The 20,779-nt window shown below is 50.1% G+C and overlaps 1 protein-coding gene across 1 annotated transcript in view; it reads left to right on the forward strand.

Moving 5' to 3' along the window:
* Nucleotides 1–20,779, forward strand: part of UMODL1 (uromodulin like 1) — a 251,656-nt gene that overhangs the window by 128,359 nt on the left and 102,518 nt on the right. Inside the window, exon 16 of the mRNA XM_073669337.1 lies at nucleotides 18,818–19,054. Within this exon, the coding sequence (XP_073525438.1) occupies nucleotides 18,818–19,054 (237 nt within the window). The remainder of the gene's footprint in view (nucleotides 1–18,817; nucleotides 19,055–20,779) is intronic.

Raw genomic sequence — 20,779 nt, forward strand, 5'->3', positions numbered from 1 at the left:
GGAGCTGACTGTCTGGCCCTGAACTACAGGGTGTAGGAGCTGTCAAGGGTAAACTGGGCAGCTGTCTACCGGCTCTTTGTCTCACTAGGGGTACGGCAGGCTCACTATAAGCAGAGGGTTGATTCTCCTGTTCTACTCGTGTGGAGTCTTCTGCCTCCTGGACCGGCTGTTCTTCCAGCTCTACCCGTTGCTCCGTAGGTTCTTGGGATGATGGTTGGAGGAAGGTGAGTACGGGTACCACAACTGCACCATTGACTTGAGTCCAAGACCGAGGGAAGTCCCCGAGCACGGTACTAACCATATCTTCCCTTTCTCCCACGGGTCGATGGTCTTCTTGTTCCTCTTCAGGGTTCCTCAGTTGTTCGGGACACTTCTTCAGGTGGTCCCGGGATACAATGGCTGTGGTTTCCCCTCCGTCTTTACTGATGGTACAGACCTTCGGGTTCTCGTGGCTTGAGGGCAGTACGGTGTACGGGTCCTCCTCCCACTGGTCATCCAACTTGTGGAGCCGTCTTTTCCTCTTCAAGACCTGCTCTCCGGGTACCAGGGGAACAGCGGGAGCATACTGGTTGTAAGTCTTCTCTTGTCTTTCCCTAGCCCGACAGAGACTTCGCTCCACGCTCTCTTGTACTCTCCGGTACTGCTGCTGCCTCTCTGTGTCCCAGTCTGTTTCTGGTGAAGTGTCCTCAGGTGTCAGGACTCCCATTTCCAGGTCAACAGGTAACTTACCAGGTCTCGCCCTCATTAGGTAAGCCGGGGTACAGTTGGTGGAACCTACCGGGATGTGGTTGTATAGGTCCACCAGATCGGGCAACTTCTCAGGCCACAGACTGCGTTCTTCCAGGGGCAATGTTTTTAGAAGATCCATTACCACCTGGTTCATTTTTTCACAAAGTCCATTAGTTTGCGGATGGTAGGGTGTCGTCCTTATCTTCCGGCAGCCATACAGATTGCAGAATTCCTGGAAGACCTCCGCTTCAAAAGCAGGTCCCTGGTCCGTCAGCACTTGGTCCGGGTAACCGTGTGGACGGCAGAAGTGCTGCTGGAAGGCTCTAGCTGCTGTTTGAGCCGTTAAGTCCTTGACGGGGACGACAACCAAGAACCGGGAGTAATGATCCACGATGGTTAACGCGTAGACGTAGCCACTTCTGCTTGGGGTCAGTTTTACATGATCCAAGGCTACCAGTTCCAACGGTTGCCGGGTGACGATGGACTGCAGGGGAGTCTTCTGGCTGGCCCGGTCCTTCCTTCTCAGATTGCACGGGCCACAGTCTCTGCACCACTTCTCGATGGTTCCCCTCATGCCTACCCAGTGGAACCGCTCGCGTAGCAGGAACTCCAGCTTTTTCCACCCGAAGTGTCCAGCTCCGTCGTGGTATGCCTCCATCACCATGGCTGCGTCTCTTCGTGGCACCACTACTTGCCAGAGTAGTTCATGCGTCCGGGAGTTGACCATTCTGCGGCACAACTTCCCCTTGTAAAGGAATAGTCGACTCTTCTCCGCCCATAGTTGTTTGGCTTCCTCCGGAGCGTCTGGTTCAAGGCGAGCCTCCGGCCGAGTCAGCATCTCCTTCACTAGTCGGACGGCAGGGTCGCTGTCTTGCGTTTCCGCCCAGTTGTAGTGGGGTAAGGGGTTCAACGTAGCAGCCTGCTTACCCCTTACCCGGTGGGAATACTGGATAGTCCCATGACGGTGGAACGCAGGGAGTTCAACTTCTTCCAGTCCCTCCGGATCTTCTCCTTCGTCCGGCAGGTTGGGCATCCTGGACAGGGCATCTGCGTTAGTATTGGAGCGTCCTGCCCGGTATTTGATTGTGAACTCGTAGTTGGACAGACGGGCCATCCACCTCTGCTCCAGGGCACCGAGTCTTGCCGTGTCCAGGTGTATCAACGGGTTGTTATCCGTGTATACGGTGAACCGGGAAGAAGCGAGGTAATGCCTAAAGCGCTCGGTGACTGCCCATACCACGGCCAGGAACTCTAACTTAAATGAGCTGTAATTCTCGGGGTTCCTTTCGGTGGGTCGCAGTTTTCGGCTGGCATAGGAGATTACTCGTTCTCTCCCCTGCTGAATCTGGGACAGTACGGCTCCTAGCCCGATGTTACTGGCGTCGGTGTAGAGGATGAAGGGCTGGCTATAGTCCGGGTACGCCAAGATTTCATCCCCCGTGAGGGCCATCTTCAGCTGGCAGAAGGACTCTTCTTCTAGCTCTTCCCATTTGAAGGGCGGCTTCTGGTTCTTGGCCTTCCGGGACTGGCCTATCAGGAGGTCCTGCATAGGCGCTGCCTTTTTGGTGAAACCGGGAATAAACCTTCGGTAGTAGCCTACCAACCCTAGGAACTGCCGCACTTCTTTTACGCTGGAGGGGCTTGGCCATCCCTTAATTGCGGTGATCTTATCGGGGTCGGGAGCCACTCCGTCAGCGCTCACCACGTGTCCCAGGTATTGCACCTTTGGTTTCAGGAGGTGACACTTGGAGGGTTTCACCTTTAGGCCGTAACTCGCCAGAGCTTCGAACACCTCCGCCAGGTGTTTCAGGTGGTCCTCATAAGTTTTGGAGTATACGATGACATCGTCCAGGTACAACAGGACCGTCTCGAAGTTTCTGTGGCCCAGACAGCACTCCATTAATCGTTGGAAGGTTCCTGGGGCGTTGCAGAGTCCGAACGGCATGCAGGTGAACTCGCTAAGTCCCATCGGGGTGGTGAATGCGGTCTTCTCCCGGTCCGCCTCTGCTACAGGAACCTGCCAGTACCCGCTAGTGAGATCCAAGGTAGAGAAGAAGTTAGCAGATCTTAAAGCAGCCAATGACTCCTCTATCCTTGGCAAGGGGTACGCATCCTTGTGTGTGATACGGTTGATTTTCCGGTAATCTACACACATCCTCATGGTGTTGTCTTTCTTTTTGACTAAAACTAGTGGGGCTGCCCAGGGGCTACAGCTATCCCGGATTACCCCAGCCTCCTTCATGTCTCGAAGCATCCCCTTGGCGTGTTGGTAGTGTGCAGGGGGTACGGGTCGATACCTCTCTTTTATGGGAGGATGATCTCCCGTGGGGATGCGGTGTTCTACCCCCTTGACCCGCCCAAAGTCTAACGGGTGTTTACTAAACACTCTCTCATACTCTTGAACCACCCGATAGACTCCTTGTTTCTGATGTGAGGGAGTGGAATCAGTACCCAAATGTAGTTGCTGACACCAGTCCTCCATGTCTTTCTTAGAGCCGTTACCTTCCTCCGGGTGAGATGGAGGCAAGGGTTCCACAGATTGTATAGAATTTTGATTAGTGGTATATAATTTGGCTAGCGTGGCATACCGGGGCAGGTACACTTCCCTCTCCCCGATATTTATTATGCGAATGGGCACCCTCCCATGGCGTACATTGACCACCCCCCGTGCTGTCAAAATGGTGGGCCTACTGTCTGAGTAAACTGGTTCTACCATTGCCTGGTAATCTCTTCCTCTCAGACCAATAGCTGCCCGGCACCAAATCATCATTTCACTTTTTGGGGGCATGGCAATAGGGAAAGGGTCACACATTCTTACGCTACCAATCTCACCGCCGGAGAGTTCCACTTGTTGCCGTTGCATCAGTGCCCGGATCTCTTTCTGGAGCACCCGCTGCTCGCCGGAGCTGGCGTTCTTGGCAACCTGCTGTAAAAGGAAAATCACCTCTGCAAGACAATTTTCAATTACGTTAGTTCCTAGAGTTATTTTTGGGTGACTCTCATGTTTATCAATATCTACAATGATCAGTCCCTGTGCGGCCAGTTCGACTCTACCGATTTTGAGGGCCACCTCTTTAAATCCGATCTGTGGCACGGGCTGGCCATTGCTGGCGATGATACTCAAGTCGTCGTCAGGGTAGTGGGTAATATCCGAGTCATTCCAGTACTGCTTGAAGAGCACGTACGGGATGGTGGTGACCTGTGACCCGGTATCCAGTAGGGCACTCATGGGAATGCCATCCAGTACCACAGGCAAGACTGGACGTCCTCCCACATATCTGTCGCGCCAGTTCGATGGGCCTGGTGATCTTTTTCCTGGGGGTTGGCCCTCTACCCCAGGTTGTGCCCGTTTAAAGAACAGTACCTTTCCATATGTCCGGATTGATTGCAGCGGCGACAGATGGGTCGTCCGTCCTCGCTGTATCGGTCACTGGGTCTTCCTCTGGCCGGTGGGGTCCTCCTTGGTCGACGCCACGGGATGTCCTCCGGTCCGGATGCCAGCTGGATCTTCCCTGGGGTGGAAACCTGTAAAGACTGCACAGTTCGGGTTAGCGCAGCAACGCTCTTAGCTAGCTCTTGGACCTGATGGTGTAGGTCTGGAGCCGGGTCATTGTCCAAAGCCTGCGCATCAGCTCCCACAGGCCCTGCTGACAAGGGCGCCGCCTCCTGATAGTAAGTGGTAGTGGGGCGTCTGTGGGTCACAACGCCACCTGGTGCCGGTTCTCGGAGCACCCGGATGGCTCTGTCCTTGAACTGTGCAAAGTCCAGATGGGGATCCTGTAAGGCCATTGCCCGCAACTGGGTTCGGTGGGCATTGCAATATAAACCCTCTATAAATTGTTCAGTCAACAGCCTGTCCTCGTTTCCCACCCCATCAGGGTCGGTCTGCTTTATGGCCCTCAGGGCCTCTTGTAGGTTTAGTGCATAGTCCCTTATACTCTCATGCGCTCGCTGCTTGCACCCGTAGAATCTAAGCTTAATCTCGGCTGAGGTGCGGGTATCAAAGGTGTCCTTCAGCCGGGTTAGTATTCCTGCGACAGTCTTCCTCCCAGGTGGCCAGGATTTTACTTCCCTTTTGGCTGCCCCGGTTAGTTGGGCCACCAGGATGCTCACTTTTTGCTCTTCTGTGAGGGGGTACACCTGGAAGAGGCTATCCAGCTTTTCTCTAAAGTCATGCAGGGTATGTGACTCCCCTGAGTACTGGGGTAGCCAAGCTGCTCCCGGGATATAGGGCATTGTGAAGGGCATAACTGCAGCAGCGGTAGCGCTGGCGGGGGTTGGGGCAGTGAAGCTCTCCTCCGTATCCGACATCTTCCTCCCCCCTAGTGGACCGTGGCCTACCTTGCGATGATCCTCTTCCGTAGGCCGCGGCTCCGCAGTGGATCGTCAGGGTTGAGGACCTTCCGTCGCGCTCCTGTGACGTCGGCGTCTGCTGGGCTCCTTCCAGGACCTTACGCAACGTCCGGACGTGAGGCGGGGCTTCAGTTCTCGCGCGCTTTCAGAGTCCACGCCCCTCTTCTTCCCGCGCGGCGTCCCCAAGATGGCGTCCAACGGCGGGAAAACTCCACGGATGGCGGGAAGAAGGCCGAAGATGGCGCCGGATGGCGGGAAACTTCACCGATGGCGGGAAGAAGGTAGAAGATGGCGCCGGATGGCGGGAAACCTCCACGGATAGCGGGAATCTTCACCACTGGTAAGTTTGAACAGTCTTTGCTTTTCAGGCACGCAGTACCCGGTGGTTGCGGGCACGAGATCCTGCCGACTACGCCAAAGTTGACGCGCCCCTGGGCCTGTGTCGCGCTGCGCTGCGCACGCGGGAGCCTACCCGGAGCCGGATCAGTGGAGGGTTGTAGTCTCGTGGCGGTGACCCGGTCCGTGCCCAGGGAGTCAAACTAGACGGCAGTCTATTAGTAGTAAATAGTTGATGACTACGCCACCCGTTGAGAGCAGCCAGGGAGCTGCTGCTGCAGGGCAGACCGCTGAGGCCGGTGGTAGGATTGTGCAGCGTGATAGTATAACCCCCAACGGGAGGGGTATGGCCTCAGGGCAGCCGACGTGGATGATGGGGGTAGCAGGAACCACTCAGAGACGGTACGGTGTAGTTCAGGGTCTTTACTGGTAACAACGATAGACCCTCCCGGAGTACTTGCTAGTGAACGGGGCCTGGTCAGTCCTTGAGCAGATGGGATCTCCCCTGGCCAGGCGTAGTTGTAGGCCTCCCAAACTGACTGTACTCTTCTGGCTACCTTGCTAGAAGCTGATGTAAGTAGCCCACGTCCCTGAGTGTACCGTGTGGTGCTCACCCGTATGGCCGGTGACTCGGGGCCTTCTAATGGCTTCCGCTCCACGATGGCGGTGCTGGTCCCACGCGTGTGACCGTGCCTTCGGGCTTCTGGGCCAGGGGACCTGAAATCCCCTGCCTGACGGATTCTGCTGCTGGGTAGGAGTTAGTCCCCACAGCCTCGGACTCCGGGTCCGGTAAAGAATCTTCTTAGTCAGGGCAAGCTCTGCAGCTGCCAGCCCCTGACTCCTTGTAAGCCTGCTGTTTCCTATGCTGCTTCTTGTCTCCACTCTCCTTGTCTGACTCACCCTGCCTCAGCCCCGGGTTTATACAGGGGAAGTTCTTCCCCTCCCAAGACTGGGCAGGAGGTGTGGCATGCACAGGATCCCTGACCAAAGGACCTCCCACCTGCTCTCAGACATAACATTACATTACTGTGGAAAACCAGACCCCTGGGGTGCCACATATGCATGTCACAGGCATCGTATAACTACAGCTAGAAAACCCCAGAACCTGTCCTTGGCTATAGAGCTACAGATTCATAGGATATAGCTCAGGAGAGGATGTGGCTGTGCTCTGTGCAGCAGTATGTATGTCACAGGCATCGTATAACTACAGCTAGCACACCCCAGAACCTGTCCTTGGCTATAGAGCTACAGATTCATAGGAAATAGCTCAGGAGAGGATGCGGCTGTGCTCTGTGCAGCAGTATGCTTGTCACAGGCATCGTATAACTACAGCTAGCAAACCCCAGAACCTGTCCCTGGCTATAGAGCTACATATTCATAGGAAATAGCTCAGGAGAGGATGTGGCTGTGCTCTGTGCAGCAGTATGCATGTCACAGGCATCGTATAACTACAGCTAGAAAACCCCAGAACCTGTCCTTGGCTATAGAGCTACAGATTCATAGGATATAGCTCAGGAGAGGATGTGGCTGTGCTCTGTGCAGCAGTATGTATGTCACAGGCATCGTATAACTACAGCTAGCACACCCCAGAACCTGTCCCTGGCTATAGAGCTACATATTCATAGGAAATAGCTCAGGAGAGGATGTGGCTGTGCTCTGTGCAGCAGTATGCATGTCACAGGCATCGTATAACTACAGCTAGAAAACCCCAGAACCTGTCCTTGGCTATAGAGCTACAGATTCATAGGATATAGCTCAGGAGAGGATGTGGCTGTGCTCTGTGCAGCAGTATGTATGTCACAGGCATCGTATAACTACAGCTAGCACACCCCAGAACCTGTCCTTGGCTATAGAGCTACAGATTCATAGGAAATAGCTCAGAAGAGGATGCGGCTGTGCTCTGTGGAGCAGTATGTATGTCACAGGCATCGTATAACTACTGCTAGCACACCCCAGAACCTGTCCTTGGCTAGAGAGCCTCAAATTCATAGGAAATAGCTCAGGAGAGGATGTGGCTGTGCTCTGTGCAGCAGTATGTATGTCACAGGCAGTATATAGCTACAGCTAGCACACCCCAGAACCTGTCCTTGGCTAGAGAGCCACAGATTCAGAGGAAATAGCTCAGGAGAGGATGTGGCTGTGCTCTGTGCAGCAGTATATATGTCACAGGCAGTATATAGCTACAGCTAGCAAACCCCAGAACCTGTCCTTGGCTATAGAGCCACAGATTCATAGGAAATAGCTCAGGAGAGGATGTGGCTGTGCTCTGTGCAGCAGTATGCATGTCACAGGCATCGTATAACTACTGCTAGCACACCCCAGAACCTGTCCTTGGCTAGAGAGAATCAGATTCATAGGAAATAGCTCAGGAGAGGATGCGGCTGTGCTCTGTGGAGCAGTACGTATGTCACAGGCAGTATATAGCTACAGCTAGCAAACCCCAGAACCTGTCCTTGGCTATAGAGCCACAGATTCATAGGAAATAGCTCAGGAGAGGATGTGGCTGTGCTCTGTGCAGCAGTATGCATGTCACAGGCATCGTATAAGTACAGCTAGCACACCCCAGAACCTGTCCTTGGCTAGAGAGCCACAGATTCATAGGAAATAGCTCAGGAGAGGATGCGGCTGTGCTCTGTGCAGCAGCATGCATGTCACAGGCATCGTATAACTACAGCTAGCACACCCCAGAACCTGTCCTTGGCTAGAGAGCCACAGATTCATAGGAAATAGCTCAGGAGAGGATGTGGCTGTGCTCGGTGCAGCAGTATGCATGTCACAGGCATCGTATAACTACAGCTAGCACACCCCAGAACCTGTCCCTGGCTATAGAGCTACAGATTCATAGGAAATAGCTCAGGAGAGGATGTGGCTGTGCTCTGTGGAGCAGTATGTATGTCACAGGCATCGTATAACTACTGCTAGCACACCCCAGGACCTGTCCTTGGCTAGAGAGCCTCAAATTCATAGGAAATAGCTCAGGAGAGGATGTGGCTGTGCTCTGTGCAGCAGTATGTATGTCACAGGCAGTATATAGCTACAGCTAGCACACCCCAGAACCTGTCCTTGGCTAGAGAGCCACAGATTCATAGGAAATAGCTCAGGAGAGGATGCGGCTGTGCTCTGTGCAGCAGTATATATGTCACAGGCAGTATATAGCTACAGCTAGCAAACCCCAGAACCTGTCCTTGGCTAGAGAGCCACAGATTCATAGGAAATAGCTCAGGAGAGGATGTAGCTGTGCTCTGTGCAGCATTATGCATGTCACAGGCATCGTATAACTACAGCTAGCACACCCCAGAACCTGTCACTGGCTATAGAGCTACAGATTCATAGGAAATAGCTCAGGAGAGGATGCGGCTGTGCTCTGTGCAGCAGTATGCATGTCACAGGCATCGTATAACTACTGCTAGCACACCCCAGAACCTGTCCTTGGCTAGAGAGAATCAGATTCATAGGAAATAGCTCAGGAGAGGATGTGGCTGTGCTCTGTGCAGCAGTATATATGTCACAGGCAGTATATAGCTACAGCTAGCACACCCCAGAACCTGTCCTTGGCTATAGAGCCACAGATTCATAGGAAATAGCTCAGGAGAGGATGTGGCTGTGCTCTGTGGAGCAGTATGTATGTCACAGGCAGTATATAGCTACAGCTAGCACACCCCAGAACCTGTCCTTGGCTATAGAGCCACAGATTCATAGGAAATAGCTCAGGAGAGGATGCGGCTGTGCTCTGTGGAGCAGTATGTATGTCACAGGCAGTATATAGCTACAGCTAGCAAACCCCAGAACCTGTCCTTGGCTATAGAGCCACAGATTCATAGGAAATAGCTCAGGAGAGGATGCGGCTGTGCTCTGTGCAGCAGTATATATGTCACAGGCATCGTATAAGTACAGCTAGCAAACCCCAGAACCTGTCCTTGGCTATAGAGCTACAGATTCATAGGAAATAGCTCAGGAGAGGATGCGGCTGTGCTCTGTGCAGCAGTATGCATGTCACAGGCATCGTATAAGTACAGCTAGCACACCCCAGAACCTGTCCTTGGCTATAGAGCTACAGATTCATAGGATATAGCTCAGGAGAGGATGTGGCTGTGCTCTGTGCAGCAGTATGCATGTCACAGGCATCGTATAAGTACAGCTAGCACACCCCAGAACCTGTCCCTGGCTATAGAGCTACAGATTCATAGGAAATAGCTCGGGAGAGGATGCGGCTGTGCTCTGTGGAGCAGTATGTATGTCACCGGCATCGTATAACTACTGCTAGCACACCCCAGAACCTGTCCTTGGCTAGAGAGCCTCAAATTCATAGGAAATAGCTCAGGAGAGGATGTGGCTGTGCTCTGTGCAGCAATATGTATGTCACAGGCAGTATATAGCTACAGCTAGCACACCCCAGAACCTGTCCTTGGCTAGAGAGCCACAGATTCATAGGAAATAGCTCAGGAGAGGATGTGGCTGTGCTCTGTGCAGCAGTATATATGTCACAGGCAGTATATAGCTACAGCTAGCAAACCCCAGAACCTGTCCTTGGCTAGAGAGCCACAGATTCATAGGAAATAGCTCAGGAGAGGATGCGGCTGTGCTCTGTGCAGCAGTATGCATGTCACAGGCATCGTATAACTACTGCTAGCACACCCCAGAACCTGTCCTTGGCTAGAGAGAATCAGATTCATAGGAAATAGCTCAGGAGAGGATGCGGCTGTGCTCTGTGCAGCAGTATATATGTCACAGGCAGTATATAGCTACAGCTAGCACACCCCAGAACCTGTCCTTGGCTATAGAGCCACAGATTCATAGGAAATAGCTCAGGAGAGGATGTGGCTGTGCTCTGTGCAGCAGTATGCATGTCACAGGCATCGTATAAGTACAGCTAGCACACCCCAGAACCTGTCCTTGGCTAGAGAGCCACAGATTCATAGGATATAGCTCAGGAGAGGATGTGGCTGTGCTCTGTGCAGCAGCATGCATGTCACAGGCATCGTATAACTACAGCTAGCACACCCCAGAACCTGTCCCTGGCTATAGAGCTACAGATTCATAGGAAATAACTCAGGAGAGGATGCGGCTGTGCTCTGTGCAGCAGCATGCATGTCACAGGCATCGTATAACTACAGCTAGCACACCCCAGAACCTGTCCCTGGCTATAGAGCTACAGATTCATAGGATATAGCTCAGGAGAGGATGTGGCTGTGCTCTGTGCAGCAGTATGTATGTCACAGGCATCGTATAACTACAGCTAGCACACCCCAGAACCTGTCCCTGGCTATAGAGCTACAGATTCATAGGAAATAGCTCAGGAGAGGATGCGGCTGTGCTCTGTGCAGCAGTATGCATGTCACAGGCATCGGATAACTACTGCTAGCACACCCCAGAACCTGTCCTTGGCTAGAGAGAATCAGATTCATAGGAAATAGCTCAGGAGAGGATGCGGCTGTGCTCTGTGCAGCAGTATATATGTCACAGGCAGTATATAGCTACAGCTAGCACACCCCAGAACCTGTCCTTGGCTATAGAGCCACAGATTCATAGGAAATAGCTCAGGAGAGGATGTGGCTGTGCTCTGTGCAGCAGTATGCATGTCACAGGCATCGTATAAGTACAGCTAGCACACCCCAGAACCTGTCCTTGGCTAGAGAGCCACAGATTCATAGGATATAGCTCAGGAGAGGATGTGGCTGTGCTCTGTGCAGCAGCATGCATGTCACAGGCATCGTATAACTACAGCTAGCACACCCCAGAACCTGTCCTTGGCTAGAGAGCCACAGATTCATAGGATATAGCTCAGGAGAGGATGTGGCTGTGCTCTGTGCAGCAGCATGCATGTCACAGGCATCGTATAACTACAGCTAGCACACCCCAGAACCTGTCCCTGGCTATAGAGCTACAGATTCATAGGAAATAACTCAGGAGAGGATGCGGCTGTGCTCTGTGCAGCAGCATGCATGTCACAGGCATCGTATAACTACAGCTAGCACACCCCAGAACCTGTCCCTGGCTATAGAGCTACAGATTCATAGGATATAGCTCAGGAGAGGATGTGGCTGTGCTCTGTGCAGCAGTATGTATGTCACAGGCATCGTATAACTAGAGCTAGCAAACCCCAGAACCTGTCCTTGGCTATAGAGCTACAGATTCATAGGAAATAGCTCAGGAGAGGATGTGGCTGTGCTCTGTGCAGCAGTATGCATGTCACAGGCATCGTATAACTACAGCTAGCACACCCCAGAACCTGTCCTTGGCTATAGAGCTACAGATTCATAGGATATAGCTCAGGAGAGGATGTGGCTGTGCTCTGTGCAGCAGTATGTATGTCACAGGCATCGTATAACTACAGCTAGCACACCCCAGAACCTGTCCTTGGCTATAGAGCCACAGATTCATAGGAAATAGCTCAGGAGAGGATGTGGCTGTGCTCTGTGCAGCAGTATGCATGTCACAGGCATCGTATAACTACTGCTAGCACACCCCAGAACCTGTCCTTGGCTAGAGAGCCTCAAATTCATAGGAAATAGCTCAGGAGAGGATGTGGCTGTGCTCTGTGCAGCAGTATGTATGTCACAGGCAGTATATAGCTACAGCTAGCACACCCCAGAACCTGTCCTTGGCTAGAGAGCCACAGATTCATAGGAAATAGCTCAGGAGAGGATGTGGCTGTGCTCTGTGCAGCAGTATGCATGTCACAGGCATCGTATAACTACAGCTAGCAAACCCCAGAACCTGTCCTTGGCTATAGAGCTACAGATTCATAGGAAATAGCTCAGGAGAGGATGTGGCTGTGCTCTGTGCAGCAGTATGCATGTCACAGGCATCGTATAACTACAGCTAGCAAACCCCAGAACCTGTCCTTGGCTATAGAGCTACAGATTCATAGGAAATAGCTCAGGAGAGGATGTGGCTGTGCTCTGTGCAGCAGTATGTATGTCACAGGCAGTATATAGCTACAGCTAGCACACCCCAGAACCTGTCCTTGGCTAGAGAGAATCAGATTCATAGGAAATAGCTCAGGAGAGGATGTGGCTGTGCTCTGTGTAGCAGTATATATGTCACAGGCAGTATATAGCTACAGCTAGCACACCCCAGAACCTGTCCTTGGCTAGAGAGCCACAGATTCATAGGAAATAGCTCAGGAGAGGATGCGGCTGTGCTCTGTGCAGCAGTATATATGTCACAGGCAGTATATAGCTACAGCTAGCACACCCCAGAACCTGTCCTTGGCTAGAGAGAATCAGATTCATAGGAAATAGCTCAGGAGAGGATGCGGCTGTGCTCTGTGGAGCAGTACGTATGTCACAGGCAGTATATAGCTACAGCTAGCAAACCCCAGAACCTGTCCTTGGCTATAGAGCCACAGATTCATAGGAAATAGCTCAGGAGAGGATGTGGCTGTGCTCTGTGCAGCAGTATGTATGTCACAGGCATCGTATAACTACAGCTAGCACACCCCAGAACCTGTCCCTGGCTATAGAGCTACAGATTCATAGGAAATAGCTCAGGAGAGGATGCGGCTGTGCTCGGTGCAGCAGTATGTATGTCACAGGCATCGTATAACTACAGCTAGCACACCCCAGAACCTGTCCCTGGCTATAGAGCTACAGATTCATAGGAAATAGCTCGGGAGAGGATGCGGCTGTGCTCTGTGGAGCAGTATGTATGTCACAGGCATCGTATAACTACTGCTAGCACACCCCAGGACCTGTCCTTGGCTAGAGAGCCTCAAATTCATAGGAAATAGCTCAGGAGAGGATGTGGCTGTGCTCTGTGCAGCAGTATGTATGTCACAGGCAGTATATAGCTACAGCTAGCACACCCCAGAACCTGTCCTTGGCTAGAGAGCCACAGATTCATAGGAAATAGCTCAGGAGAGGATGTGGCTGTGCTCTGTGCAGCAGTATATATGTCACAGGCAGTATATAGCTACAGCTAGCAAACCCCAGAACCTGTCCTTGGCTAGAGAGCCACAGATTCATAGGAAATAGCTCAGGAGAGGATGTGGCTGTGCTTTGTGCAGCAGTATGCATGTCACAGGCATCGTATAACTACAGCTAGCACACCCCAGAACCTGTCACTGGCTATAGAGCTACAGATTCATAGGAAATAGCTCAGGAGAGGATGTGGCTGTGCTCTGTGCAGCAGTATATATGTCACAGGCAGTATATAGCTACAGCTAGCACACCCCAGAACCTGTCCTTGGCTATAGAGCCACAGATTCATAGGAAATAGCTCAGGAGAGGATGCGGCTGTGCTCTGTGGAGCAGTATGTATGTCACAGGCAGTATATAGCTACTGCTAGCAAACCCCAGAACCTGTCCTTGGCTAGATAGAATCAGATTCATAGGAAATAGCTCAGGAGAGGATGTGGCTGTGCTCTGTGCAGCAGTATATATGTCACAGGCAGTATATAGCTACAGCTAGCACACCCCAGAACCTGTCCTTGGCTATAGAGCCACAGATTCATAGGAAATAGCTCAGGAGAGGATGCGGCTGTGCTCTGTGCAGCAGTATGCATGTCACAGGCATCGTATAAGTACAGCTAGCAAACCCCAGAACCTGTCCTTGGCTATAGAGCTACAGATTCATAGGAAATAGCTCAGGAGAGGATGCGGCTGTGCTCTGTGCAGCAGTATGCATGTCACAGGCATCGTATAACTACAGCTAGCACACCCCAGAACCTGTCCTTGGCTATAGAGCTACAGATTCATAGGATATAGCTCAGGAGAGGATGTGGCTGTGCTCTGTGCAGCAGTATGCATGTCACAGGCATCGTATAACTACAGCTAGCACACCCCAGAACCTGTCCTTGGCTATAGAGCTACAGATTCATAGGATATAGCTCAGGAGAGGATGTGGCTGTGCTCTGTGCAGCAGTATGCATGTCACAGGCATCGTATAACTACAGCTAGCACACCCCAGAACCTGTCCCTGGCTATAGAGCTACAGATTCATAGGAAATAGCTCAGGAGAGGATGCGGCTGTGCTCTGTGGAGCAGTATGTATGTCACAGGCATCGTATAACTACTGCTAGCACACCCCAGAACCTGTCCTTGGCTAGAGAGCCTCAAATTCATAGGAAATAGCTCAGGAGAGGATGTGGCTGTGCTCTGTGCAGCAGCATGCATGTCACAGGCATCGTATAACTACAGCTAGCACACCCCAGAACCTGTCCCTGGCTATAGAGCTACAGATTCATAGGAAATAGCTCAGGAGAGGATGCGGCTGTGCTCTGTGCAGCAGCATACATGTCACAGGCATCGTATAACTACAGCTAGCACACCCCAGAACCTGTCCCTGGCTATAGAGCTACATATTCATAGGAAATAGCTCAGGAGAGGATGTGGCTGTGCTCTGTGCAGCAGTATGCATGTCACAGGCATCGTATAACTACAGCTAGCACACCCCAGAACCTGTCCCTGGCTATAGAGCTACAGATTCATAGGATATAGCTCAGGAGAGGATGTGGCTGTGCTCTGTGGAGCAGTATGTATGTCACAGGCATCGTATAACTAGAGCTAGTACACCCCAGAACCTGTCCCTGGCTATAGAGCTACAGATTCATAGGAAATAGCTCAGGAGAGGATGTGGCTGTGCTCTGTGGAGCAGTATGTATGTCACAGGCATCGTATAACTAGAGCTAGCACACCCCAGAACCTGTCCTTGGCTATAGAGCTACAGATTCATAGGAAATAGCTCAGGAGAGGATGTGGCTGTGCTCTGTGCAGCAGTATGCATGTCACAGGCATCGTATAACTACAGCTAGCAAACCCCACAACCTGTCCCTGGCTATAGAGCTACAGATTCATAGGAAATAGCTCAGAAGAGGATGCGGCTGTGCTCTGTGGAGCAGTATGTATGTCACAGGCATCGTATAACTACTGCTAGCACACCCCAGAACCTGTCCTTGGCTAGAGAGCCTCAAATTCATAGGAAATAGCTCAGGAGAGGATGTGGCTGTGCTCTGTGCAGCAGTATGTATGTCACAGGCAGTATATAGCTACAGCTAGCACACCCCAGAACCTGTCCTTGGCTAGAGAGCCACAGATTCATAGGAAATAGCTTAGGAGAGGATGTGGCTGTGCTCTGTGCAGCAGTATGTATGTCACAGGCATCGTATAACTACAGCTAGCAAACCCCAGAAGCCGTCACTGGCTATAGAGCTACAGATTCATAGGAAATAGCTCAGGAGAGGATGCGGCTGTGCTCTGTGGAGCAGTATGTATGTCACAGGCAGTATATAGCTACAGCTAGCACACCCCAGAACCTGTCCTTGGCTATAGAGCCACAGATTCATAGGAAATAGCTCAGGAGAGGATGCGGCTGTGCTCTGTGGAGCAGTATGTATGTCACAGGCAGTATATAGCTACAGCTAGCACACCCCAGAACCTGTCCTTGGCTATAGAGCCACAGATTCATAGGAAATAGCTCAGGAGAGGATGTGGCTGTGCTCTGTGCAGCAGTATGCATGTCACAGGCATCGTATAAGTACAGCTAGCACACCCCAGAACCTGTCCTTGGCTATAGAGCTACAGATTCATAGGAAATAGCTCAGGAGAGGATGCGGCTGTGCTCTGTGGAGCAGTATGTATGTCACAGGCAGTATATAGCTACAGCTAGCACACCCCAGAACCTGTCCTTGGCTAGAGAGCCACAGATTCATAGGAAATAGCTCAGGAGAGGATGTGGCTGTGCTCTGTGCAGCAGTATGCATGTCACAGGCATCGTATAACTACAGCTAGCACACCCCAGAACCTGTCCCTGGCTATAGAGCTACAGATTCATAGGAAATAGCTCAGGAGAGGATGCGGCTGTGCTCTCTGGAGCAGTATGTATGTCACAGGCATCGTATAACTACTGCTAGCAAACCCCAGAACCTGTCCTTGGCTAGAGAGCCTCAAATTCATAGGAAATAGCTCAGGAGAGGATGTGGCTGTGCTCTGTGCAGCAGTATATATGTCACAGGCAGTATATAGCTACAGCTAGCACACCCCAGAACCTGTCCTTGGCTAGAGAGCCACAGATTCATAGGAAATAGCTCAGGAGAGGATGCGGCTGTGCTCTGTGCAGCAGTATGTATGTCACAGGCATCGTATAACTACAGCTAGCACATCCCAGAACCTGTCCTTGGCTAGAGAGAATCAGATTCATAGGAAATAGCTCAGGAGAGGATGTGGCTGTGCTCTGTGCAGCAGTATATATGTCACAGGCAGTATATAGCTACAGCTAGCACACCCCAGAACCTGTCACTGGCTATAGAGCTACAGATTCATAGGAAATAGCTCAGGAGAGGATGTGGCTGTGCTCTGTGCAGCAGTATGCATGTCACAGGCATCGTATAACTACTGCTAGCACACCCCAGAACCTGTCCTTGGCTATAGAGCTACAGATTCATAGGAAATAGCTCAGGAGAGGATGTGTCTGTGCTCTGTGCAGCAGTATGTATGTCACAGGCATCGTATAACTACAGCTAGCACACCCCAGAACCTGTCCCTGGCTATAGAGCTACAGATTCATAGGAAATAGCTCAGGAGAAGATGTGGCTGTGCTCTGTGCAGCAGTATGTATGTCACAGGCAGTATATAGCTACAGCTAGCACACCCCAGAACCTGTCCTTGGCTAGAGAGCCACAGATTCATAGGAAATAGCTCAGGAGAGGATGTGGCTGTGCTCTGTGCAGCAGTATGCATGTCACAGGCATCGTATAACTACTGCTAGCACACCCCAGAACCTGTCCTTGGCTATAGAGCTACAGATTCATAGGAAATAGCTCAGGAGAGGATGTGTCTGTGCTCTGTGCAGCAGTATGTATGTCACAGGCATCGTATAACTACAGCTAGCACACCCCAGAACCTGTCCCTGGCTATAGAGCTACAGATTCATAGGAAATAGCTCAGGAGAGGATGTGGCTGTGCTCTGTGGAGCAGTATGTATGTCACAGGCATCGTATAACTACAGCTAGCACACCCCAGAACCTGTCCTTGGCTATAGAGCTACAGATTCATAGGAAATAGCTCAGGAGAGGATGTGGCTGTGCTCTGTGCAGCAGTATGTATGTCACAGGCAGTATATAGCTACAGCTAGCACACCCCAGAACCTGTCCTTGGCTAGAGAGCCACAGATTCATAGGAAATAGCTCAGGAGAGGATGCGGCTGTGCTCTGTGCAGCAGTATGCATGTCACAGGCATCGTATAACTACAGCTAGCACACCCCAGAACCTGTCCCTGGCTATAGAGCTACAGATTCATAGGAAATAGCTCAGGAGAGGATGTGGCTGTGCTCTGTGGAGCAGTATGTATGTCACAGGCATCGTATAACTACTGCTAGCACACCCCAGAACCTGTCCCTGGCTATAGAGCTACAGATTCATAGGAAATAGCTCAGGAGAGGATGTGGCTGTGCTCTGTGCAGCAGTATGTATGTCACAGGCAGTATATAGCTACAGCTAGCACACCCCAGAACCTGTCCTTGGCTATAGAGCTACAGATTCATAGGAAATAGCTCAGGAGAGGATGCGGCTGTGCTCTGTGCAGCAGTATGTATGTCACAGGCAGTATATAGCTACAGCTAGCACACCCCAGAACCTGTCCTTGGCTAGAGAGCCACAGATTCATAGGAAATAGCTCAGGAGAGGATGTGGCTGTGCTCTGTGCAGCAGTATGCATGTCACAGGCATCGTATAACTACTGCTAGCACACCCCAGAAGCCGTCCCTGGCTATAGAGCTACAGATTCATAGGAAATAGCTCAGGAGAGGATGTGGCTGTGCTCTGTGCAGCAGTATGCATGTCACAGGCAGTATGGAGGCACAAGCTTATTGGCGGAACCCCCTTGAAAGAGGTTTAGAGAGAACAGCAGACTGCACAGGACTAAATCACACTGAGAATATGCAATAGATAGGAGATATCATCATATTGTACAGGGGGTTAGGAGGGGGGATTCTCACTATCAATTAACTATGGAGGTGTTAAAATGGAGGGACTTAAAGGGAACCTGTCACCAGGTCAAAAATAGCCAGTTTCTGCTTTGATTTTGCTTCCGCTGCTCCCCCAGGTATTTTTTATTTTTTGCAAACCTGCAATACAGTTCCAGAGATTGGTCTTTTTATTTAGTGCATATTTCTATGGTCTTTACCTAGTGGGTGTGGCTCATGGGGTAATTATGCAGAACAGCTAAAGACACGCCCCCAGAAAATATCTTTGAGCTACGCCTCCTTGTAGACACAATAAAAATTAGATCTAAATAAAAAAATCCATATCCTCGAAAAAAACAGTATGGCCAATTAAAAAAAAAAATGAATAATCAGGAGAGTGGCAGGTGTAAGGTAAGAGCAGAAACCGGCCACTTATGACTTATCCCCTCTTATTATCTCCTCCTTTTACCCCAAAATATTTAATGTATCTTTTTTCAGAATTTATACCATCATCGAAAAACTTGAAGGTGACGGAACATTTATACCGGAATTCCAGCTTTTTGTCGGAGACCAGCCCATCCCCCAAAACTTTACACTCTCGGCCACTGATGACATAACAGTTCAGATCCGGATTAAAACAGAGGAGAGCCAATATAAGGTGGTCATCAGTGAATGTTGGGCAACTCCCACCGAAAACTCCAATGACCTCATATCATTCCCCTTCATCAGAGACAGGCGAGTGCATTCTGCTGCTTTTTAGTCTGCTGGTCTTTGGGAAAAAGTAGCCTTCTAAAACTTTTCATAGCGGCTACAGGTAATTTGGCAAAATAATGCAGTGTGATGGGAAGCTGTATTGCTAGACTGAGAAGACGAATGTTGCAGATTTTTTAACAAAATTTGACTCAATTTAATTTTAGTTTTTAATTTTGTAAATCTTTTGCCAAAATTAGATGCAAAGTAAATAAATAATGTGTTTCATTGTCTTCCTCAACATTTACTTTGACTTTCATTTTCCACTTTTTTCTCTTCAGCTTTTTGGGTTTCTCCTCTCCTTTGACTTTTAGTTACAACTTTTCTTGATTGTTACTTGTATTTCTCGTACTTGTCTTACTCAATTTTTTCCTCTTCTACTACATTTTGTCTCGCTTATTTCTACACCTCTTTTCTTTTGTTTTTGTCTTTCTTAATTTATTCTACTTGTTTGTTATCACTGACTTCTTTTGCTACTTATTCTTTGTCTTTCTTAAGTTCTGTTACCTTTTTTTCTTGTAATTAATTTTTACTAAATCTTCATTGACTTTTTCTACATCTTGTTTGACTTCTTTTTTGTCCTTTGTTTTTAATTGTACATCTATTTCTTCTTCACCTTGTTTGACTTTTACTTAATCCTCATTGACTTTTTCTACTTCTCTTTTCATTTCTTCTTTTTCTATATGTTTTGTCTTTTATTTTTTCTACTATTTTACTGTTCTTTAGTCTTCTTTTTTTTCTTCATGATTTTACTTTTTTTTATTGTCCCTCTTTCTTCTTTATCTTCCTTGATTTCTACTTCTTTCTCGATTTATTCTGCTTCTTCATTCTTCTCTTTTTGACTTCTTATGCTTTGCTTTCTTTGGCTTTGTGCCCACTATGCGTTTTTTAAGAGTTTCCGCAGCGGCTAAAACACTGCAGAAACGCTTAAAAAAGGCATGGTAGAAGGCCTGCCATGTTCCCCAATGATAATCCGCATGTGCTGTGCACATGCTGCGGAAATTTCCGCTGCGGATTATCATTGCGGAAAAAAACGCAGCACTACCAATTATTTTGCTGTGTTTTCGCCGCCATTGACTTGCATTGAATCACTTGGATTCCGCATCACTGCATCTGTACATGCAGAATCCAAGCGTTTCAATGTGCGGATGGTACCCGGGTTTGGAGAAGAGGAGACTCAACTCCGGACCCGGGTACCATAGAACCTGTAAAAAAAAAGAATAAAATAAAATATAAATATTAAATTTACCTTCTGATGGCCCCCGCTGCGATCGTCCTCCCTTGCCAGCAGATCGCGGTGGACTGAAGGACCTGCGGTGACGTAATTTAGTCATGTGATGGGTCACGTGACCACTGACGTCGGCAGGTCCTTCAGTGTACCGCGAGCTGCCGGCAAGCCGAGACGCATCGAATAAAGACACCGGGGATTTATAAAGACACCGCATGGATATATTTAGTGTGACTAAGTTGTCAAGCACTTTCCAAGTGATGCTAAAATCGCTTGTCAACCCGCATGCGGAAATGCATGTGAAGAACGCTTCACTTCCTCTTATCCCTGGCAGGAAAAACGCATGTACAATCCACGTGTACAATCCGCGTGTACAATCCGCATGTACAATCCGCATGTACAATCCGCATGTACAATCCGCATGTACAATCCGCATGTACAATCCGCATGCGTTTTTTCTTCCTGGGAGATGCAGAAACGCT

Source organism: Phyllobates terribilis, unplaced genomic scaffold (assembly GCF_046119375.1).
Source record: "Phyllobates terribilis strain yellow unplaced genomic scaffold, ASM4611937v1 Scaffold_2__4_contigs__length_985480577, whole genome shotgun sequence".
Lineage (NCBI taxonomy): Eukaryota > Metazoa > Chordata > Amphibia > Anura > Dendrobatidae > Phyllobates > Phyllobates terribilis.